Source organism: Bubalus bubalis, chromosome 2 (genome assembly GCF_019923935.1).
Source record: "Bubalus bubalis isolate 160015118507 breed Murrah chromosome 2, NDDB_SH_1, whole genome shotgun sequence".
Lineage (NCBI taxonomy): Eukaryota > Metazoa > Chordata > Mammalia > Artiodactyla > Bovidae > Bubalus > Bubalus bubalis.
In genome coordinates, this window is record NC_059158.1 from 181,407,919 (window position 1) to 181,431,869 (window position 23,951).

The 23,951-nt window shown below is 49.9% G+C and overlaps 1 protein-coding gene and 1 non-coding gene across 2 annotated transcripts in view; one reads left to right on the forward strand and one right to left on the reverse strand.

The window, feature by feature from the left end:
* The first annotated feature begins 942 nt into the window (after positions 1 to 942).
* ASAP3 (ArfGAP with SH3 domain, ankyrin repeat and PH domain 3) overlaps positions 943 to 23,951 on the forward strand; it is a 50,537-nt gene continuing 27,528 nt past the window's right edge. Inside the window, 1 exon segment of the mRNA XM_006056563.4 lies at positions 943 to 1,232. Coding sequence (XP_006056625.3) covers positions 1,104 to 1,232 — 129 coding nt within the window. The 5' untranslated portion in view covers positions 943 to 1,103.
* LOC112583157 lies at positions 19,965 to 20,071 on the reverse strand. Its single transcript, XR_003107500.1, has one exon. It is a non-coding gene; the product is annotated as a U6 spliceosomal RNA (small nuclear RNA).

Consider the following 23,951-nt stretch of genomic DNA (forward strand, 5'->3'; position numbering starts at 1 on the left):
GAAGACACAGGGTGCATTCAGGAGGGGTGCGGAGATGGGGCCCCGGGCTTTGGGAGGGAGGGTAAGTTCAGAGGCCCGACAAAGGGGCAGAGCCCTAGACGCGCCGAGAGCGAGGCCGGGCGGAGGAGCTTTAAGGGAGGCCGAAGGACCCGGCAGAGAGGCAGGGAGAGGGGACGTGGAGCCCTCTGAGGGGCCAAGGGCGGGGACGCGAGCCAGGGGCGGGGTTCTCAGGAGCAAGGAGGCCAGGGGGCGGGGTCGATGGGCCGGGGGCGGGGCAATGAGCCAGGGGCGGGGCTCTTAGGAGCCGGGAGGCCAGGGGGCGGGGCCGATGGGCCGGGGGCGGGGCAGTGAGCCAGGGCCGGAGTTCTCAGGGGCCGGGAGGCCAGGGGGAGGGCCGATGGGCCGGAGGCGGGGCAGTGAGCCAGGGCCGGGGCTCTAAAGAGCCGGGAGGTCAGGGGCGGGGCCGATGGACCAGGGGCGGGGCAGTGAGCCAAGGGCTGAGCTCTCGGGAGCCGGGAGGCCAGGGGTGGGGCCGATGGGCCGGGGGCGGGGCAGTGAGCCAGGGGCGGGGTTCTCAGGAGCCAGGAGGCCAGGGGGAGGGCCGATGGGCCGGAGGCGGGGCAAGTGAGCCAGGGGAGGGGCTCTTAAGAGCCGGGAGGCCAGGGGGCGGGGTCGATGGGCCGGAGGCGGGGCAGTGAGCCAGGGACAGAGCTCTCGGGAGCCGGGAGGCCAGGGGCGGGGCCGATGGGCCGGGGGCGGGGCAGCAAGCTAGGGCCGGGGTTCTCAGGGGCCAGGAGGCCAGGGGCGGGGCCGAGGAGCCCGGCGAGGGCCGGGGCCGGGCGGTCCCAGCTAAGGTGCGGAGACAGGCTGGAAGGCCGTGGGCGGGGCTGAAAAGCGGGCGGGGTGGGAAAGGTCGGGGCTCCCGGGACGCGAAGGGGAACGCGGCTGTGCCGGGCGAAGGGGGCGGGGCGGCACGGAGGGGGCGGGGCGCGCCGAGTCCCGGACGGCTCTCGCGGCTGGCGGAGAGGCCGGCCCCGCGCAGTGCAGCAAGCGCCCCCCGGGCCCCATTCCGGCAGCCCCGGCGCCCACACCTCGCACCCGCCATGCCCGAGCAGCTCAGCGTCGCCGAGTTCCTGGCCGTCACGGCAGAGGACCTCAGCTCCCCGGCCGGGGCTGCCGCCTTCGCCGCCAAGATGCCCCGGTGCCGGGGGGCAGCCCTGGCGCGGGAGGAGGTGAGAGGAGGGCCGCGGTGGGAGGGTTCTGGGGTCCTGGCAGGGCCTTTCCTTGACCTTCACAGGCGTGACCCGAGCAGTGATGGTCCTTACCGCGCCCCAGAAACCTGCCCCTTCTCTAAATCTTTGAGAACCGAGTGCATCTCTAACATCTGCGTCCTCCCCGTCGAGTGCCTGGGGCTAGGGGCGGGGGGCGAGGAACCATTTGCGGCGCCTCGCAATCACCTCGACGACAGACTTCCCAGGTCGAGGGACATACCCCCAGTGTTCTTGATGACCTGCAGCCCGGTCGCTTGCGGGTTTGCTCAGCGCCTCACTGCATCTGTTTGGGTTTTCATCTTTGGAGCCTCACAAGTTCATCCCCTAAGTCACTCCCTTTCTGGAAAGCCTACCTTCCCGCCACAGTCCGGAACGAAACTTCTCCCTGGGAACAGGGAGGCCCCCTCTCCCCCAGACTGCTGGTTCTGAGATTTGGCTGGTGTGTGGAATGAATGCGGAGGAGAAGGCGCCAGGAGCTGGGGTTCACCTTGGCCAGGCTGTTCAAGAGTTTACAGTCTCCTCTCCCCTCCCCTCTCCTCTTTGTCTTTTCCAGCATTGCCGTCCCAGGCCTTTCCTTTGGCCTTTGCAGGCTGCCCCACCCCATTCCCCTGCTCAGAGGAGTTCGTTCCTTTTCTCCAGACCCACCGCACTTTCCTGGGCCTCCTCTGCCGGAATATTCTAGGGAAGACACCCTGAGGCTTTGGGCCAAAGGAGAATAATGTGTTTTTGCAGCTCTCTTTCAGAAGATACCCTTAATTTAGGTGGCGTTTTGGACCTCAGAAGTGGCTCTCACCTTCCATCCTTCACCCTGAGAATATTGAGCACCTACTGTGTAGCAGATAAAAAGATTAGTAGTTCCTCATACTCTGGGCCAATGTCTTGGGGAATCTCTGCTCCTCCTCCTCTCCCCTGCAGTCTGAACCCCCATCCTAGAGTAGTGATAATAGAGGACTGTGGAAAGATCATCCTCTTTAGGGAGCGCGGTGGACCTGTGTTCAAATTCTGGCTCTGCAGTTTGCCAGCTGTGTGAGCTTGGGCATGTGACCTGATCTGTTTGTGTCCCCACTTTTGGCATCTGTAAAATGGGGATAATAATGTTTGCCTCACAGGACTATGGTATTATATGAGGCCACATAGGTAACGCATGCATTTTGATTAATGGAATGATTATAGGGCTAATTGACAGACCTCTTTAGATGGGGATGGGTCTCTTTTTGTCCTCATGTCTTTCACAGTTCAGTTCAGTTCAGTCTCAGTGGTGTCTGACTCTTTACGACCCCTTGGACTGCAGCACGCCAGGCTTCCCTGTCCATCACCAACTCCCAGAGCTTACTCAAACTCATGTCCATTGAGTTGGTGATGCCATCCAACCATCTCATCCTCTGTTGTCCCCAGCCTAGCCTAATGCTTTGCTATATATAGTCGGGGAGGGGCAGTACCTGTTTGAAGCAGCGATGACCTTTGGCTTCTTTCCTTGAGCAGAGCCAGTAGCATGGAACCTACCACCTGTGAATGTAGGATGTATTTTACTGGAGGCTTACAGGGAAACTGCCCAGAACCTCCTCCTGAGGAGAGAGAGCCTCCAGAGGATTGTCTTCATTTTATGACCTGGAAGAGGTCAGTGTGATCAGCATCCTTAGGGCTTTCACAATTCATACTCCTCTTGGGGTTGTTCATTAAAATGTTAAATCAGAGCAGGATCTGGAGAAAGGGCTGTACTATGAACCTTTCTCCAGGGACAGAAATGCCCACTTATGCCCATGCATCTGGCCTTGCCCGGCTCCGTGGGGTAAGCGCTTGTGTGTGCCTGGGGGAGGGAGTCCTCAGAATGGATGTGGAGGCCACCGCAGGCTCCTATCAGGACTCCGCCTTGGCTCCAGGGTAGGCCTGACAAAACCCAAATCTTTGCCTTTGAGACTTTAGTCTGGTGCATGCAAGGGTTCATTTGTGCAACAGAAAGGTTTCTGACACCCAAATTCAGCTTTTCTCTTCAGCATGTCAGTGCCTCAAAAGTTAGACTCTGACCTTTGGACTTTTCTGAGGTTTCCTGTTTGGCTTCGCGTTTGTGTTTATATTTACATGCAGTTTGATGCTGGCATTCCCCCAGCCTCAGTTCTGGGCATGACTGACTCCCAGGCTTGAAGCTCCATTTGGCTGAATCCAAATTTGACCGATTCTCAAAGCAAGTCCTCCAGCTGGTTTTCTGGGAGTCACTAAGGGCTCTGCCCTGGGACTTGCAGTCTTTTTTTGCTGTCCTGCTAAGAAGGGTCCTGGGTAGGTTACAGGAAACGAGAATATCGATGCTGAGAAGCGCTTGAAGGTCGAGATCACCTAGGAACTTCCATTTAAGATGAGGAGGGGACACATGTATACCTATGGCTGATTCTTGTCAGTGTTTGACAGAAAACAACAACATTCTGTAAAACAATCATCCTTCAGTTAAAAAATAAGTAAATGAAGATTAAAAAAATGATAAATCTGAAAAAAAAGATGGGGAAACTGATATCCAGAGAGTACTATAGACTTGTGTAAGCACCCACAGCTGGGGAGTGGAAGAATCAGCATTTCCACCCAAATGTTCTAACCCTTGGTCCTATTCGCTTTCCTTCTAAAGTCTATGTAATTTCTCTGAACCTCAGTTATTTACCCTTAAGATGGGTCTAATAATCCTTCCTTGCTTGCCTCTCTGGGTTGGTAAAGGTTTTTGTTTTTAATTTAAAACTGTTCATAAGGGAGTATTAAAACAGATGATCATTCTATCAACCACCTTCTTCCTGTCCTGGGCCGTTGTTACATTGATATTCACAGTAATACAGGTGAAAAGGGACCTAGGGAGACTAGGGCAGTTGCCCTGTGTCACATAGTGGATCTGTCTGACTTTAAGGCTGTTCTGTGTCAGTTCTCCATGCTATTTCTCTGCTAGGCACCAAGAACATAAAGATGCTGCTCAGGTTTGCTGACTGGTAAGTGGAACCCCAGGAGTCTATCCAGAGTACACAGAGAAAGATATGGTTAGTGCCATAAGAGACCAGTGGAGCAAGGCAGGGAGAGAGACTGATGTAGTCAGGGACAGCTTTCTGGAGGAGGTGACACTTCCAGATAAGTTTGGAAGGATGGAAGAACTCCACTAAGTGGAGAGGACAAGTGAATGAATTATGGAAACAGATGGGAAGAAAGCATATTCAGAAACCAAGTAGGCCACTATGACTTGCAGTGGGCCGCTAAGTTTCACTATGACAATGCCGAGACTTTATGCTATGTCATGTGTCTTAAACTACCAATGAACTTACAGTGGGTCTTGGATGAATCAGTCCACCACAAATGTGCTTGTGTTTTGTATATGTTTTTGGAAATTTAATGAAGTTTTCATTGAACAAAAGACATACTGATTTTTAATTTAAAAATTTAAAGACAACAGAAAAGGCTACAGTCACCTCTGACCATGTCTCATGATTCCTGTCCTCTCTCCAGAGGTAACTGCTATGTAAATGTGCATGCTTCCCAGTATCTGTCCTCAGAAAATGTGTTCTCAGTAAAGGGGTGGTGGTGAAGAGGGATATTTACCTAAATCAGTATCATGTCTTATAATGCATAGTTTTAAGTTTCCTTGGGGTCAAATTAATCTTTTCCTTTGTAACTTTAGAGTTTTTGAATCTAATTTTAGGAAGTGTTTCATTCTTAATTCTCAGTATTCTTGTGAATTCTACATTCTGCTTTGTCATGTGTCAATATTTGTTTTACCCAAATAATAACATTTTTGTTTTTTAAAAAATGGTAAAAATTATGTAATCTTAGAGATATTTTTTGTTTGCAAGAAACAGAAAGCCTCTCAAGTTTATGTTAAAGGTAAACTTGTTTTAAGGAATTAGAGGTGCCTTGTGGTACTGAGCATCAGTAGACCTTACCCAGGCCTCACCAAGGCCCCACTTGAGGCTGAAAAGTCGTCAAGAACAAAAGCAGCTGCTTCATCCTTCCCATTGCCTCCGGCCTCTGTTTCTTTCTGCACCTCTGAGCAGTGCTTTTGCTCACTCATCGTCACTCAGGCCCCCAAGGGCATCATACAGTCTTCTGGGAGGCCAGGCATCGTCAGCCCCCACCTTCACATGACCTCACTGGTCCAGCTTCTAAAGGCAACCAAGCCAGTCTTGTGTCCCACTTCCAAGTTCCTGGTAGGTTGGCGGCCCCGCCCACCAACCCTCTGGACTGGTTCTAGAAGCTGGGTCTCCTCCCCTGGTTTCATCAGCAGAGGTCATAAAGGGATACAGCCAGGCAGGGAAACAGCCACAGAGACCTATACTGTGGGAGGAGACACTTCTCAGAGAAGAGGAGCAGGACCTGGAAAGTCCCCACCCACACCCCCACTTGTCCATGGCAATCCATTTGGCACAATCTAGAAGGCAATGGCACCCCACTCCAGTACTCTTGCCTGGAGAATCCCAGGGATGGAGGAGCCTGGTGGGCTGCAGTCCATGGGGTCGCTAAGAGTCGGACACGACTGAGTGACTTCACTTTCACTTTTCACTTTCATGCATTGGAGAAGGAAATGGCAACCCACTCCAGTGTTCTTGCCTGGAGAATCCCAGGGACGGGGGAGCCTGGTGGGCTTCTGTCTATGGGGTCGCACAGAGTCGGACACGACTGAAGCGACTTAGCAGCAGCAGCAGCAGGTTCCAGGGAGACGCGCTGTGTTCATCCTGTTTTGTGCCTCTGGTTATCCAGGTGAAGAGGAACCTCAGTTTGGAAAACTCAGCTGTAGTACAATTAAAAAGATGGCGAGCTGAGGCTTGCAGCATGACTTGGAGGGTCTTGAGTGTCATTTAGGCATTTGGGCTTTTTGCTGGACAGTAGAGACAAGTGGACCAATCATGTTGTCTAAGGATTGGATGAGGTTGTCCCTGCCGAGGGACACAGTGGCCAACATGGTGCAGGGAAACTGCTCCATGCCAGGCCCCACATTAGGCCCTGGGTAGACACATTGCTCATTAAAAGAGACACAGTCTCTGCTCTACTGAGCTTATAGTCTTCTGGGGAAGACAGACAGTAAATAGGCCAGTAATTGCACACGTCATAAATGTCATGGAGGCTCATCCTCCCTGTCTAGGCCTGCCCTGAGGTTTGGTTCTGGGGCCTCATCTCTGCAGGCAATCTCATCCATATACGTGGGTTCAGTCTTCTGTCTTCAGGTGACTCACATAGGTGTACCTTTAGCCCAGACCCTCATGTCCAGCTGCTCACATGGCTGTTTCCCTTTCACTTGGTCAGTGTGTCCAAAGCCACGTCACAACTTCTGCCCCAGGCTAGCCTTTCCAGTTTTCCCTTTCAGAGAAAGGTCCTTCCCTCTCTTCTGTTACACAAGCCAGAAGCTCCATGTCCTTCATTACTAAAGGTCATCGGTGTTAACTTCTAAGCATCCCTGTCTGCTTCTCTACATCGCGACCCTGGTCCACGTCACTGTCGCCTCTCCCCTGGAATGCTGCACTGGCCTCCTGACTTGTCTTTCCACTTTTACTCTGGCTCTGTTCTCCCTAACAGCCCTGTGTCACTGTCTTTGGCAGCATACATCCTAGATCCATTTTACATTTATTTGCATAATTACTTTATTAAAATCTGATTTTTCACTAGATTTCGACTTCCATGAGACAAGAACCTCTCTCACCACTGGATCCCTAGTGTTGACCATAGCACCATAGTAGGAGCTCAGAAAATATCAGTGGAATAACAATGAAAAGAAGAAACCTGAAAAGGAGGATTAATAGAGAATGATGGGGTGAGGGTGCTCTAGTTGGAAGGAACACCTTAGGGAACATCTGAGTTAGTAAAGACCCTAAAGTGTTTGTGACACTGAAAGAAGGCCAGAGGAACAGAGCATAGCCTGGCAAACGGAAGAGCCACCCCAGATGAGTTTGGGAAGCAAGGGCCAGATGATCTTCAAGTTTGTAGGTCCTGGTGGCAAGTCTGGATTTTATTTATTTTGCAGGCAAGCAACATGACCCAATTTATATTTTTTATTTATTTCTTTTTAATATTTGCTTCTTTTAATATCTATTTATTTATTTGACTGCCCTGGGTCTTAGTTGCAGCATGCGAGCTCTTAGTTGCTGCATGTGGGATCTAGTTCCCTGACCAGGGATTGAACCAGGGCCCTCCTGCATTGGGAGCAAGGAGTCTTAGCCACTGAACCACCAGGGAAGTCCCCCTCAACTTGTATTTTAGAAAGATCGTTATCAGCTGCTGCATGGAGACTGGATTGGAGGAGTCGGGAGAAGACCCAGGGAGGCTGTTGGCAGTTGGCAGTTGGCAGTTGTTCATGGAAGAGCCGATGGTGGTTGTGGGGAGAAGTGGTTGGGGCTGTGGTTGGTGGAGAAGTGGGCAGATTCTAGAAGGATTTTATAAGTAGTGACAGCAGGATTTGTTGATGGAATGCATGTGGGGAGTGGTCAAGAATGGTTCCCAAATTCCTAACAGAAGAATGCCATTGCCCCTTCCTAGGAAGAGAAATCTGAGACAGGAACAGGTTTGGAGGGTAGTCAAGAATTCTGTTTTTACATCTTATAGGTTTTTGAAGCATTCAAGTGGAGAAGTCAAGAAGACATTTTGATATATTCATTTGAAGGTCAAAGGACTAGGCAGGAGATACACATTTGAAAGTTGTCAGCACTGAGATGGGCTTCCCTAGTAGCTCAGATGGTAAAGCATCTGCCTGCAATGCAGGAGACCTGGGTTCGATCCCTGAGTCGGGAAGATCCCCTGGAGAAGGAAATGGCAACCCACTCCAGTATCCTTGCCTGAAAAATTCCATGGACAAAGGAGCCTGGTGGGCTATCGTCCATGGGGTCGCAAAGAATTGGACATGACTGAGTGACTAACATACACACACAGCATTGAGATAATGGGTTTCAAACTTGGATCTGTGTAAGCATCACCTGGCATCATTCCCAGAGAGTCCTACTGAATAGCTGTTTCTTACTTAGCCTTCTTATTGCAAGTAACAGAAACCAACCTGAGCTGATTTAAACAGAAAAGAAGTTCACTGAAAGGGAATATTCAGTAGTTCACAGGATTTCTGGGAAGCTGGAGAACTGGGGCAAGGCAGCAGACGGGATCCCAGCCAAGCCACTCTACTGAGCCAGTTTGGCGAGGACGCTGCTGACATGCATTAAATGCCGCAGCTTGTACCACTGCTGTGCCCTGGGGACTGGGTACCTTCGCTGTTGCTGTTGTTATTCAGTTGCTCAGTCGTGTCAGACTCTTTGTGACCCTAGAGACTGCACTATGCAATGCTTCCCTGTCCTTCACTATCTCCCGGAGTTTGCTCAAACTCATGGCCATTGAGTCAGTGATGCCATCCAACCATCTCATCTACTGTCAACCCCTTCTCCTCCTGCCCTCAATCTTTCCCAGCATCAGGATCTTTTCCAATGAGTTGGCTCTTCGCATCAGGTGGTCAAAGTTTTGGAGCTTCAGCTTCAGCATCAGTCCTTCCAATGAATATTCAGGGTTGACTTCTTTCAGATTGACTGGCTTGATCTCCTTGCTGTCCAATTTTGCCATCAGTATCAGAATGATCTTCCACTCTCTCTGCTCCTGATTCAAAGTCTGCATTGAGTGCCTCTGATTGACCAAGCCTAGCTCCTGCATTCCTGTACCCTAGCTTCAAGGGAGTCTGGAAATCATGAATTTGGCCTTGGCAGCTTTTGTAGAAGGCAAGCTCTGCTGAGGCTTGCGTAGCAAGTAATTTCCCAGGTATAGGAAAGAGGTTTAGATACCAGACTGCAGAAATGAGAAATGTCCTTGGCAGGTTCACCAGCCTGAGGAGAATGTCTGGGAATCTGCATCTTCATCAGCACCCCAAGGAGATGCTCATGTAGGTGGTCTATGAACTACATAATGCATTTATTGCATTTAATGCATTTAGTGCATTTAGTGCTTAAAGAAGTGGGAGTAGGTAAGATCACCCAGGGAGAGGAATGGAGACAGTCTGGGCTCAAGCTCTGGGGAGCTCCAGGTCTGACAGGTTAGGATGGGAAGACTAGTTAATAAGGGAGCTAGAGGAGCTGCCAGGGAGGAAGGAAGGAAATCAAGAGAGTACAGTGCCTCAGAAGCCAGGGGGAGGAATGTTTCGATGAAGGAGCAACGCTCAGCTCTGTCAGATGTCCAGAGGTCAAATAAGAAAACCACAGAGACGTGACTCCTAATGTTGGCAGCTTGGAGGTCATTGGTGACCTTAAGAACCTTAAGTGCTATTTTAAGGTCACCTTAAGTGACCTTAGTGCTGTTTTCCCCTCCACACCAGCCTGGACTAATTTGAGGGGGAGACAGATGAGAAATTTTCCTGAGAAGGGAAGTAGAGACATGGATGCAGACCAGGGACCTGGGCCAAGAGGGTTTTCCAGGCCACACTTAGAACCCGGCTCCGTCTGAGCCCAGCCTCTTCCCACTCCAGGCTGCCTCTGCACAAGGACACAGGGTCCTCCCGGAGTGTCAGCCTCAAGCCCAGTCTCGCAAAGTCTCCTTGCCTCCCCAAATTTGGGCCCAATTTCCTTGCTTGGTATTCAGCTGTTTCTGGCCACCAAGGTGACACAGGCAGGTTTGGGGATAGAAACTGGGGTTTTAGGTCAGAGTAGAAGGGGAATGCTTTCTGCAAAATCAATTTGGTAGTATAGTCCTCAGATATCTTTGCCAGAAGATTCCTTTGATAGGCTCAGAGTATATGCAGCAGTGAAGCCCATAGGGGCACAGTGAGTTCCCCAGACTCTGGGGCAGGGCTTTGGGCCCCCTTTGTCCTGGGAACTTTGGGAGTGGGCCTCACCTTGAAGGTACAGGAGGCTAAGCTGGGAACAGCTGCTAAAGGTTTTCTTTTTTAAAAATTATTTTATTTTTTTGGCTGCACTGCATGGCATGTGAGATCTTAATTCACCAAGTGGGGATCAAACCAGCACCCCTTGGTTTGGAAGCACAGTGTGTTAACCCCTGGACTGCCAGAGAAGTCCCTGCTAAAGGTTTTCTAACTGGGCTTGGTTTTGACTTTGAGCTTTCAAGAACTTTAGATGCTGTTGGCTCCACCCAGACCTACAAATCAGAATCTCCCAGCGGTGAGACTTGGGCAAGGGAACAGTCAGAAGTTCCCCAGGCAACTCTGATGAGCAGTCAGAGTGAAAACTATTATGGTGCTCACTTAAGGTTTGTTACTCGTTAAACACTATTTATTGAACATCTGCTGTGTACGAAGGTAAAATGGTAGTCTCTGAAGGCATAGAGATGGCAAGGTACCCACCTGGGAGGGAGAAGAACTCATTCCCATGGAAGGATGACTGACAGCCCGCAGCATAAAGGGGTGTGGTTGAGATCAAAGGAGAGAGTCCTGTAACTGAAGTCAAGCAGACTTGGGTTTGAATTCTTATGGGTTATGTGACCTCAGGCACATGACTTGAATTGTCTGAACCTCAGTTTCCCTATCTGCAAATCAGGATGATGATAACTGTCTTATGGGGTTTTTTTGAGGGGATTACATATAAGGCCTCTAGCATCTACCTGGCACATAACAGATACTTAATTTTTTTTAATTTTCTTTTACTGAAAACACAAGTATCCCTGCTTATAGAATAGTTAAGTAGATTAGTAGCCACAGAGAAAAGGGGAAGATCATTGCAATAGGGATGAGGTAATTACTGTGAGTAAGCACTAAAATTGTGTAGTTCTGGCACCGGAGCAAAATGAGAAATCTTGTGTACCTTGTGGATGTCCGGGAATGAGAAGCTGAGCCTGATTCTGGATGAGACGGGTTGTCCCCTCAGCTCTGCCCTTTCCTCTTTCCCATCCATTCCTTTCCACATCAAATGTTTGTTGACAGCCGTCTCCATTCTCAGTCCTGGCTGCACATTACAATCCCCTGGGTTGCTTTTAGGTCGTGTTTTTTTTTTTTTTAATAGAGATAAAATTCATATGACACAAAATACACCATTTTAATCATTCTAAAAATGTACTGTTCAGCAGTCTTTATTCACAGGGTTGTGCAATAATTGCCACTGTCTAATTCTAGAACATTTCCATCAGGCCAAAAAAGAAATACTGTGCTCATTAGAAGTCACTCCCCACTATGACTCCCTCCAGCCTCTGGCAACTTTCAGTCTCTATGGATTTGCCTATTCCAAACACTTCACGTCAGTGGAATCCTACAGTATATGGACTTTTGTATCTGGCTTCTCTCAGTTAGCTTACTGTTTCAAGGTTCTTCCATACCCACCAGGCAACGTTATAAGCATTTCTCACGTACATATTAACTCTTGTAATCCCCATCAGAGGCACAGAGAGATGAAATAGCCCAGGAAGCAGAATTGCCAAAGCACATACAGGATGTGCATGCAAGATTTGCAGCATACTTACACTAAGAAGCATTCACTGATTATATGGAATTCTAATGTAACTGCGTGTCCTGTATTTATTTTTGATACATTGGGCAACTCTGCTAACAGTAAGTGGCCAAGCTAGTTATTTGGACCTGAGCAGTTCAAAGCACGTGGGAATGCCTCACCTCTCACTCCCCCGGGGACTCTGACTTAACAGGATATTAAGTCTGAAGTGAGGCTCTGGCTCCCTTATTTTTTTAAGCACTCCAGGTCTTTCCCCTGATAGCCTGGGGTTGTGTCTCAGGCCCTGGAAATGCGGAGATGTCTGCTTTCTTCTTCCATGCTTCTTCTTCCTTGCTGTCATGCAGCCCTCCTTGTGTGCCTGACACTGGGCTGGGTGCTTAAATGCCTGATGGGATTCAGCCTTATGAGCTAAGTGCTATTTTTATCCCGTCGAACAGATAGGGACATGGAGGCTCAGAGAAACTGAGTCACTTGCCCCAGGTCACACAGCTAAGAGAATTAGAACTAGAATTTGGACCTCAGAACAGTGTGATGTCCTGAGTTCTTAACCCCTGTTGCCTTTTCTGTGTTCCCATAGGGCCCTGCTAGTATTCATTTATTCATTCATTCATTCCACGAAGGTTTACTGCTGCTCATGTGCCAGGCCCTGTGCTGGGTGCTGTGGATATGAAAGCAAATGAGCCCATCCCTGCCCTCCCCTTGTAATTAATAGATTTTTAAAAAACTCTGGCGGCCCTGGGTCTTCATTGCAGTGCGCAGGCTTCTCATCACAGAGCAGTCTCTAGAGCGCCTGTTCGGTAGTTGCAGCAAATAGGCACTCTAGTTGTGGCATCCTTAGTAGCTCCAGGCGTGTGGGATCTTAGTTCCCCGACACCAGGACCAAACCCCGGTGCTCCCCCCACCCCAACCATCCCCCACCCCCTGCTGGCAAATTCTTATCCTTACCCTTTTAGTGTTTTCAGTGCCGGTAGAGAGTCAGAAGTGGTAAGTAAGGGCCATGATTGCTCTGATAGAAGCCTGTGGTGGGCCTGGGGTGGCATAAAGTCAGTTCTGTTGTGGTGGGGGGCAATGACCTGTAAGCTGAGTGGGGAAGGATGGAGTGTTTGCTAGGCAGCATGGTGAAAGGTCTAGCAGCTGGAAACAGCCAGAGCTGGGGAGGACCGGGGGTTCAGGGGGTTTGCGGTGACCGTCAGGTGGGAGCAGGGGAGGATTCACCCAGGCCCACAAGAGACCCCAGAGGACGGGAGGCATGGGGCCCCTGCTGCCCCGTCCTGGGGACAGGCTGCGTTCTCCTTAGGGTTGGGTGGAATTCAGGGCTCAGAGCCAGAGGTCAGATGGGAATCTACAGCGATCCTCGGGCAGAGTTCTTGCTATCTTAGCTCATCTCTGCCGAGCAGTCTCCCGAGGAAAATCCCAGCCAGGAAACTTGGGGTTTGTGGAGGCCTCGGTGCACACAGAGGGTGCGGCTCCCTTCCTGCAACCCCTCTTCCCCCACCCCCCACCCCAACCCCGCTTCCCATCCCACCACCCTACAAGGGGCAGCTCGTGAGGCTGAGTTGGCAGGGCTGGCCAGGTGCCCGGGCTGGGGAGACGGCTTCAGGGGCCCGACCGTGGGCGCACACGGCCAGCCACAGTCTCCAGCAGCGCAGGAAGGAAAACAGCGAGAGACTGAGGGACCCTGAAATAATAAATGTCGGAGCTGGCAGGAGCCTTCCATGTTACCGCCCAGCCCCTCGTTCCAGACAAGGAGTCGGCCCAGGGAGGGAAGGAGACTGACTGCTTGAGGTCACAGCGGGGGCCGGGGCAGACCTGGGACTGGCAGCGGAGCCCCTCCTCCGGACCGCCCCAGCCTGTGTGCTCGGGTGCTGGGGATGGGGGCTTATCCAGATGAAAACCATTTGGAGACATTTGCTCCTGCTGGTGGGCCTTCCCAGGTGGCGCTAATGGTAAAAAAATAAAATAAAAACTCATCTGCCAATGAAGGAGATGTAAGAGACACAGGTTCGATCCCTGGGGCTGGGAAGATCCCCTGGAGGAGGGCATGGCAACCCACTCCAGTGTTCTTCCTGGAGAATCCCATGGACAGAGGAGCCTGGCGAGATACAGTCCATAAGGTTGCAAAGAGTCAGACAAGACCAAAGCTGACTTAGCACGCATGCATGCTCGTGCTGGTGGCCAAGCTTGGGGAAGCCTTACCAAAATGCTTAACTCAGCTCTGAGTCCCGGAGCTTTGACGAGGAAGGGTCATGTCTGCAGGTGGGGAAACTGAGGTACAGATGGAGGGAGGAATTTGCTCAGAGGGATACAGAGGGGCTGATGGCAGAATTAAGCCTAAAATTCAGTGCCCCCCTCCTTTCCCTCAAAATGTTTCTGCATCGCTTCCAAAGATGCCTGACATCCGCCGTTAGAAAACCACGACCTAATTTATTAATATTCTTCACAGCCATCCTTACAGAGCTGAGTGGGGCTCAGAGAGGGGTGCAAGTGAGAGAAGGCTCTGGAGCAGAGGGCACTACTTATATGACTCTGAGCCAGTTGCCTCGCTTCCCCCAGCCTCGGTTTCCTCTTCTGTAAAATGGGGAGTATATTAACTACCTCACAGGAATAAACAAGGAAACAGAAATAAACCAGCATTCTATAAGTGGGGGTGGTGGCTGGATTCATGTAAGTAGATCCTCCCGGGAGCTTGGAGCCCAAGTGTTTCCTGTTGGTGATCTGCTTTGGGCCGGGCTGGGCTGTGCTCTCCCATCACCTAGTCAAGCCTGAGGTTCAAGGTTGCACCCCTTTTCTCCCGCTTGGGCCTGGGTCTGCAGATGTGTCCCTGAGTCAATCTTTCTACCACAATAATTTTTTTTTTGGCTGAGTCGTGCAGCTTGCAAGATCTTAGTTCCCTGACCAGGGGTTGAACCCATGACCTCTGCAGTGGTAGCACGGAGTCCTAACCACTGAACCACAAGGAAGTTCCATCTACCACGAGAATTTATTGGGTCACTCTTCTCTTGTTCAAAACTCTGCAGAACCTCTCCATCACTCGTGGGCTAAAACCTAGAGGTTTGGGTTAAACGCATGTATTCTGAAGCCCGATACCCTGGGCCTGAGTCCAGTCACACCACTTACCAGCTATGTGAGCTGGACAAATGCCATAACTTCCCCGGGCCTCAGGTTCCTCATCTGTAAAAGTTTCTGGGGATGTTGACAGGATTGTGTGAAATAATGCAGAATCTGTCATGTTCTTAGAAGAAGCCTGGCACATGGCAGTGATGTAAAACCATCCCCTGGCTTCTCACTAGGAACATGGGCTCCCAGTGGGTCACGCAAGGTCCCGCTTAGCCTGAGGCCTCACTACTCGCCACTTCCCCACCCAGCCTAGTGGGCGCCTGCCACATAAGTTCCAGGCAGTTCCCCAAATGTGCTGACGCTTCAACCCAGGGACTTTGCCAAGGCGCCTCTCCCCTCTTTTTTTTTTTTTTAATGAAGTAATTGGGCTGTGCCGGTTCTTCCTTGAGGCACAGGGGACCTTCGATCTTCATTGCACCATGTGAGATCTTTAGTTGTAGCCTGTGGGATCTAGTTCCCTGACCAGGGATCAAACCCAGGCCCCCTGCACTCGAAGCACAGCGTCTTAGCCACTGGACCACCAGGAAGTCCCCTCTCCCGTCTTAGAGTGGTCTTCCCGTCCTGCTTTTCTCCACCAGTGTCTCCTCATCTTTCCAAGGCTCTGGTGAAGGCTTCATCCCAGGGTAGGGTGGGCAACTCCTGTGCTCCCCTCCCCCCAGCAGGCATTTCTTCTGCTCCAGCCTCGTCCAGGCCGCCTCAGCCCTTGGCTGAGCACATGATTGTCTACGTTTGGCCTGACATGCTCTCCCCAGCACTTGCACAGTCAGGCAGAGCACAGCTGGACACTCAGTATGTGTGGACAAGCCCCTACTGTATACCGGCGACTCTGTTGGAGACCTTACCCCAGCCCCTGCCTCGGCCCCACTGGGCAGAGAGGGGCAGCCTTCAGATTTGAGGTCCCAGAGTAGATGCTGTTCAGGGAGTAGAACTGAGCTGGGATTGCCTGGAGGTGGGATGCTATTTGAATACTTCCCAGTCCCACCCTTGCCCCTCCTTGCTGGCCACCCATGAAGGGCCCTGTGGGGCTCCCTGCCTTTCTCTGGATCTGCTGGTTGGGCAGGTGGGTGAGCAAAAGCAAACTTAGAGCATGATACGAACAGGACAGCTCACATTTGCAAGGGCTACAAACTTAGCCAGTCTTTATGATCCAAATCCCAATGGAAAGTAGCTGAAGCAGGAGTTACTATCATTCCCATTAAAAAAAAACTATTAATTTATTTAATTGACTGCGTCAGGTCATGCGGGATCTTTCATTGCTTGGACTCTCTAGTTATGGCACACAGGCTCCAGTTTGGGTCCCAGGTCGGTCTCTGCCACTTTCTGGCTGTGAGCTCAGGCAACTTTCTTCACTTCTCTGAGCCCCACTGACATCAGCCAGATGGGAATAAAAGCAATACCTGCCTTATCGGGATGTTGTGAGTCTTAAAGGGTGGATGTCAAATTGCTTTGCAAACTGTAAAGCCCTGTGCAAGTTTTGGATTTATTCTTTTCTTAGTTTGTTTGCATTTCCAGTGAGAGCTGGGGCCAGAAACTTACCTGAGCTTTTGTTTTGCAGTCTGTAAAATGAGGAGATAATGTTAGATTATCTCCCATATTCTGTGATTTCGTCTCACAAGGGACAACATCATGGTCCAAAGCAAGGGTAGAAAATGGTTTTCATCTCCTGTGCCAATTATAGTTTGATAGGTAGAGGCTACCTGAAGAACTGCCTTAACAGAATGATGAAACAAAGCCAGTCAGTGGGGAAAATACTGTGGTGGATTAATCATGGCTCCAGCGGTCATGAGATCCCACAGAAGAGGTGCCTATGCCCTGTATTATAATAGTCCAAAGGAATGAATGTCCAATGGTGAAATTTAATCTGCAGCTCCCAAGGCCTTCGCTTTAGCAGCTCTGCCCCCTGGATTGGGTCGCCATGGTTACCACAGCTGGTTCTGAGAAAGCACAGGCCTGAAGAATGGCTCCTATTGATGAATCCTGACCCAGGAAGGGGACATGCAGAAGGCCCTTCCAAGCAGGGAAGCTGGGCACGGCCCTACTGCTGCCGTCTGCGGTCTCCTGCTGCAGTGAGGGAGAGCACAGTGTGTGTGTGTGGGGGGGTGGTGTGTGTGTGTGTGTGTGTGTGTGTTTATGTCTGGGGTGGGGTGGGGAGCAGCATGGAGCTGTATCACCAACTGGAATTCAGACTTTGTCCAAGCCCAGCCAGGCAAGGCTGCCCGAAGGACTCTGGTTGATTTTCTAAGTTCAGACTTGTCCCCGGTACTCTGAGTTTCGCCTCCCTTTGCCTAGCCTGCCCAGACTCTTGCGTGAACTCTTAGCTTTGAGAGAAATCTAAATGGCCATCCCTGCTGATCCAAAATCTGAACCACACTCTTCTACCACCCGAAGTCCCTGAATACTTCAAGCTCACACCTTCCAGGGTAGCTTATTCTTCCTTAGGAACTTCTTCCTCTGTTTGAGCTGATGTCTGTTTCTGTCTCTCTAACTTCTACCTGTCAGTCCAGGGACTCCTCTTTAGGGCCAACTTCAACCAATCTGTTTTCTCTCTAGTAGGACAGCCCTTGGAGAAGGCAATGGCACCCCACTCCAGTACTCATGCCTGGAAAATTCCATGGATGGAGGAGCCTGGTGGGCTGCAGTCCATGGGGTCGCGAAGAGTCCGACACGACTGAGCGACTTCCCTTTCACTTTTCACTTTCATGCACTGGAGAAGGCAATGGCAACCCACTCCAGTGTTCTTGCCTGGAGAATCCCAGGGACGCGGGAGCCTGGTGGGCTGCGGTCTCTGGGGTCGCACAGGGTCGGACACGACTGAAGCGACGCAGCAGCAGCAGGACAGCCCTTGGAGTATTTGCAGTGGGGATCCAGCCACTGCTTCAACTTCCTTTTCTTTGGATGGGTCTCCCTCTGTCGCTCCCTCCTCCCTTCCTGTGTTGAGGGGATGTTGAGGGGATATGATAAAGATGCTTGAGCTGAGATTCAGGCTCAAAGGCAGATCCAGCTCCAGGATCAAAGGAGCCGTGTATCTGTGGGGCTGCTTGCTCGTATTGATAGAACATTGGCCCTGGACTTGGCCAGACCTGGGTTTAAATTATGACTCTGCTGCTCTGCAGTGTTATGTGACCCGGACAAACCTGGACATGCTCCTTCCCCTGGCATTTTCATCTACAAAATGCAGATGGTGATGCCTACCTCAAAGGGTGGCAAGAAGAGTGACAAGTGAGAGCCTGGCCCAGAACGCTTCCTCAGGCACTCAGGACGTGTAACACCTTGCACTCTGGCTGCCCAGTGGCAGAGGTTGCACTGTGGTCCCTCGGCACTGTGGTTCCCACATCTTGCTGAGCAGGCTCATGGGTTGAGGGGATGTATCTTCAATTAGCTCAAGGAAAGTTGAGAAATCCTCAATCAAATTCAGTTTCATTTTGAAATGGATGATATTATTATCAATCAGATAATTGTATTCTAAGCATTTTACCCGTGTATGTTCATTCCATTTCCCCAATAACCCTATGTAGTAAAAACTATTATCATCCTCATTTCATAAATAGGGAAATTGAGGCACAGAGAGGTCACATAGCAAATATCTAAATGGAGCTAGAATTCAAGACCGGGTAGTTTTGGGCCAGCCTCATGATTTTGCCATGATGATTTACTGCATTTCTGAAAGGCAGAATTAAACCAGTGATCCCCAAACTTTAGCATGTGTCTGAATCACCTGGAGGGCTTGTTGAAACACAAATTGCTGGACTCCACCTCCAGATTTTCTGATTCAGCTGAAGAATTTGCATTTCTAACAGGTTCTCTAACAGGTGATGTGATGCTGCTGACCCCACTTTGAGAATCACTGACTTGGGGATTAAATAGACCCCCTTGAGTCCAGAGGCTAATTTTTGTGTTTTCCTAACCTATCCAATCACAGGAATGAGGAAGGAGGGCTGACCTCATACAGAGGCAGAAAACAAACCACAGTAGAAATCATACTCATATTTTCCAACTGCCTCAAGCCTTGGCACATGCTGTTATGTCTGCAGTCTCATCTGAGCCTCACAGTAACTCTGTGAGTGAAGTGGAGAGTGGATTTTTTTCCCCATATGATACGATCTTTCTCCTATTTTAAAGAAGGGGGGATGTGGCTGGGCTAGTGTCACCCAGGGAGACAGTCTCCAGGAGACTGGGGCTAGAATCTCAGCTTGTGACTCATCATACCCTGGTAGCCTTGTTACAGGAGTTCCAGAAATCTCTGTGCCTTTCTCCAAATCCCATCCCATTCCTAGGCTATGATCAGAACTTCCTCCTTAAAAATGGGCTTCCCAGCTGGTAAAGAATCCACCTGCCAATGCAGCAGATGCAAGAAACGTGGGTTCGATCCCTGGGTCGGAAAGATCCCCTAGAATAGGAAATGGCAACCTGCGCCAGTATTCTTGCCTGGGAAATCCCATGGACAGAGGAGCCTGGTGGGCTACACTCCAAGGGGTCACAAAGAGACGTAACTGATCATACACACGCATGACAGAGGTCACCCCTTCCTTTTTTTTTTTCTTTTATTAATTCTTTTTTCTTTATTTCTTAGAGCAGTTAGGCTCACAGCAGAACTGAGTGAAAAGTACAGAGAGTTCCCACATACCCCCGGGCCCTACACGTGCACAGCCTCCCCCGCTATCATCACCATCCCACGCTAGCATGGAACATTTGTTACAATCGGTGGACCTGCACTCACACACCATCATCACCCAAAGTCCACAGTTTGCGTTAAGGTTCTCTCGGTGGTGAACATTCTGTGGGTTTTGACAGCTGTACAAAGAGATGTGTCCACTATCGTAGCATCAGGCAGAATGGTTTCACTGCGTAAAACTCCTTTGTGCTCTACCCACTCGTCTCTCCCTCCCTCCAACCCCTGGCAACCGCTGACTTTTTACAGTTTCCATAGTTTTGCATCTTCCAGAAAGTCATATACTTGGAATCATATAGTATATAGCCTTTTTAGATGGGCTTCTTTCCTTTTAAGTTTCCTTCATGTCTTCTGTGGCTTGATAGCTTTATTTTTTTTTATGTTTTCTTGACTTTTTATTGTTCTATTTTCAATTTTCTTGACTCATGTGCAAATGTTAGTATTTCTATTTTTTTTCTTTTTTAAAAATTTATTTATTTTAATTGGAGGATAATTACTTTACAATATTGTGATGGTTTTTGCCATGCACCAACATGAAAAAATATGGAACACCTCACAAATTTGCGTGTCTTCCTTGAGCAGGGGCCATGCTAATCTTCTCTGTATTGTTCCAATTTTAGCGCATATGCTGCCGAAGCGAGCACGATAGCTCATTTCTTTTCAGTGCTAAATAATAGTCCACTGTCTTCCAAGTTTTGACAGTGATGAATAAAGTTGCTATAAACATCCACATGCAAGTCTTTAAGTGGAAATAAGTTTCAACTCATTTGAGTAAACACCAAGGAGAGCAGTTGCTGGATCATGAAACTGTGAAACTGTCTTCCAAAGTGGCTGTGCCATTTTGCGTTCCTGCCTGCAATGTGTGGGCGTTCCTGTGGCTCCACTTCCTTGCCAGCATTTGGTGGTGTCAGTGTGTTGGGCTCTGGTCATTCTAATAGGCGTGTAGTCATCCCTTCCTTTTAAAAAATACTTGCTGAAAGCTAACTAATGAAATATCCGTTACATACCATTGGTCAGAACTCTGTCACGTGACCACATTTAGCGGCAAGGTAGGCTGGGAAGTGTAGTCTTTATTGTGACTGGCCAAGTGGCCATTTGAAAAATCAGGGTTCTAATTGCTAAAGGAAGAAAACAGAATGGGTTGAGAGCCAACCAGTAGCATCTGCCCTACTGCAGGGAAGACAGACCCTCTTAAACTAGTTTGATCTGTCAAGGGAATTTGTTGGGTAGATTTGGGGGTATTTCACGGAGGCCCAAGGACAGGAAGTATGGAAGGGCCTCTTGGAGTGAAGGACCTGGAAAGTTGTTGGAAACAGGGCAGCTCTTTTCTTGTGCCTCTCTATGGCAGGGTGGGTCTCATTTGCTTCTTTCTACACATCTACTTTGTTCTTTTCCCTTTGCCCATGGTAGGGAAGGTGTCCCAGCTTAAACACTTCCAGTCAATTAGCTAGCTTTCCAGAAAATGAAAAAGTGTAAGTGAAGTTGCTCAGTCATGTCCGATTCTTTGTGACCCCATGGACTGTAGCCTACCAGGCTCCTCCGTCTGTGGGATTTTCCAGGCAAGAATACTGGAGTGGGTTGCCATTTCCTTCTCCAGGAGATCTTCCTGACCCAGGGATTGAACCCTGGTCTCCCACATTGTAGGCAGACGCTTTACCATCTGAGCCACCAGGGAAGTTCAAGCTTTCCAGAGCGGATTCCAAATTTCTTGGAAAGAGAATCTGATTGGCCTGGCTTGGGCCAGGTGTCCACCTTGGTCCAGTCAGCTATGACAAGGACAAACAAGGCGGCAAGGGCCCACCTGTAGAGAGGTTGTCAGAGAATATGTGTCAGGGGATAGGAAGACTCCCCAAAGAGTAGCTAGAGCATGGACATAGACCGTTCAGGTCTGCATCCCAGGGCTTTGTAAACCATCACTCATTTAGATAAACAGTTACTGAGCATCTTCTGTGTGCTTGGCACACAGATCTGCCTCCTAGGGAGTTTTCTAAATCTCTCTGGAATTTGTTCATATCTTTGTTGTTGTTCAGTCAGTAAGTGGCATCTGACTCTTTGCCACCCTATGGACTGCTAGCATGCCATGCTTCCCTGTCCTTCACTGTCTCCCAGAGTTTGCTGAAATTCATGTCCATTGAGTTGATGATGCTATCTAACCATCTCATCCTCTGCCTCCCCCTTCTCCTTTTGCCTTCAGTCTTTCCCAGCATCAGGGTCTTTTCCAGTGAGTCAGCTCTTTGCGTCAGGTGGCCAAAGTATTGGAGCTTCAGCTTCAGCATCAGTCCTTCCAGTGAATATTCAGGGTCAATTTCCCTAGGATTGACTGGTTTGATCTCCTTGCTGTCCAAGAGACTCTCAAGAGTCTTCTCCAGCACTACAGTTTAAAAGCATCAATTGATTGGTGCTCAGCCTTCTTTAGGGGCTTCCTTGTGGCTCAAATGGTAAAGAGTCTGCCTGCAATGCAGGAGACCCAGAGTCGATCCCTGGGTTGGGAAGATCCCCTGGAGAAGGGAATAGCAACCCATTCCAGTATTCCTGTCTGGAGATTCCCATGCACAAAGGAGCCTGGTGGGCTTACAGTCCATGGGGTTGCAGAGAGTTGGACGTGACTGAGCGACTGGTTTTATTTCAGTATTTTCAGCCTTATTGTCCAGCTGTCACATCCGTACATGGCTCCTGGAAAAACCACAGCTTTGACTCTGTTGGCAAAGTGATGTCTCCGCTTTTTAACATGCTGTCTAGGTTTGTCATAGCTTTCCTTCCAAGGAACAAGCGTCTTTTAATTTCATGGCTGCAGTTACCATCCTCAGTGATTTTGGAGCCCAGGAGAAGAAAATCTGTTACTGTTTTCCCCTTCTGCTTGCCATATCTTTAACCTGCACTGTCTTTTGGAGTGAAGTCCCAGTTCCTTACATTAATCAACTCTTATCTTTCCCTTTTCACATTTCAAGGTGGGACTCAAGGACTTTGGTGGCGAACACGTGTCTCCCAGCCTACGTCTTCAGGAACTACAGACCTGGCTGCGTTCTCTCCTCTTGTCTTTGTCTCTCAAGTAGAAGTGTCTTAGTTCTTTAGCTGAGTCAGTTATGGCCTCCTCTCCCAGTCTCCCTTATTCCTCAGCTTGCTTGCTTTCTTCAGCCCTGGGATCTTTCTTCATCTCCTGGTCCCAGACATGAAAGTTATCTCAAGGCCATACTCGGGAAAGAGACTATTAGGTTTATATTACCTGGAGGAAAAGTACCTAGAATTTGATGGGTACTTTCTAGCATCAGAGCGACTGCTGACTGATCATTGAGGATACACTCTGTGCTTCACACCAAAGTGAAAGTCGCTCAGTCGTGTCCGACTCTGTGACTCCATGGACTATACAGTCCAGGAATTCTCCAGGCCAGAATACTGGAGTGGGTAGGCTTTCCCTTCTCCAGGGGATCTTCCCAACCTAGGGATTGAACCCAGGTCTCCCGCACTGCGGGCAGATTCTTTACTGGCTGAGCCACCAGGGAAGCCCAAGAATACTGGAGTGGATAGCCTATCCTTTCTCCAGGGGATCTTCCCAATCCAGGAATCGAACCAGGGTCTCCTGCATTGCAGGCAGATTCTTTACCAACTGAACTATTAGGGAAACCCAAACTAAACCCTTTATGTGCATCCTCTCATACGTACAGTCCTCATAATTGTCCTGAGAGGTAGGCATTATTTCCTGCATTTTACAGACAGCTGATCAGGGAGCTCGGAAAGAATAGGTGCTTGCCCAAAGTCACACAGCATTTGGGCAGTGGAACTGCACTTCAAGACCAGACCCCTCTCTCTCCAGAGGCTACCCACATCCCCAAGGCTTCCAGAACACTCTGTTGCCTCCAAGATCTGCCCCGTGCGTGTCCTATGAATTTCGTTTAGAATCTTTGCAGACGTCGTTCCAAATATGTTTGCTAACTCTTGTCACATTGAAGTAACTCTTTGGAGATCACATTTGGATTCCATTATGGTCACTGGAGGAAACGTAGGGGCCTGGGATCAAGATGAGGCCGTCATGTGTGGATGGAGCACTGTCCCAGGGCACCCCCTGAAAGCCCAGCTCAGCCATTGCCCCACTCTTTGACTCTGGGCAAGACTCCCCCCTCTTTTGGCTGTGGTTTCCTCACCTGTGGATCTGTGGGCCCTTTGCAGCCCTAATTCTGTCCTTTCCCACTTGATTCTGCATTTCATGAGGGTTTCATGAGACTGGCAATTTCTCTACCCCACTAAAACAGGAGTGTGTCTGGGAGGTTTCCATCTGGGTTGAGCCCCCAGGAAAATGTGACTCCTGCTTCTCCCCATTACATCTTCTGGTTTCCCTACAGTCTGACTGTTTGTTCTGCAACCCTTAGGATTTGGGGTTGGGTTGCCTGATACCATCCCACCAATTCTGTCCAGAGGGGGCTCAGTGTCCCCTCTACCCTCCTCATCTCCCCCATTCCACTGGTATCCTGGCCTCTTCCTCCTCGTCCTCACATGACTGCTTATTGAGCCTGGGGTGTGGGGAACAAG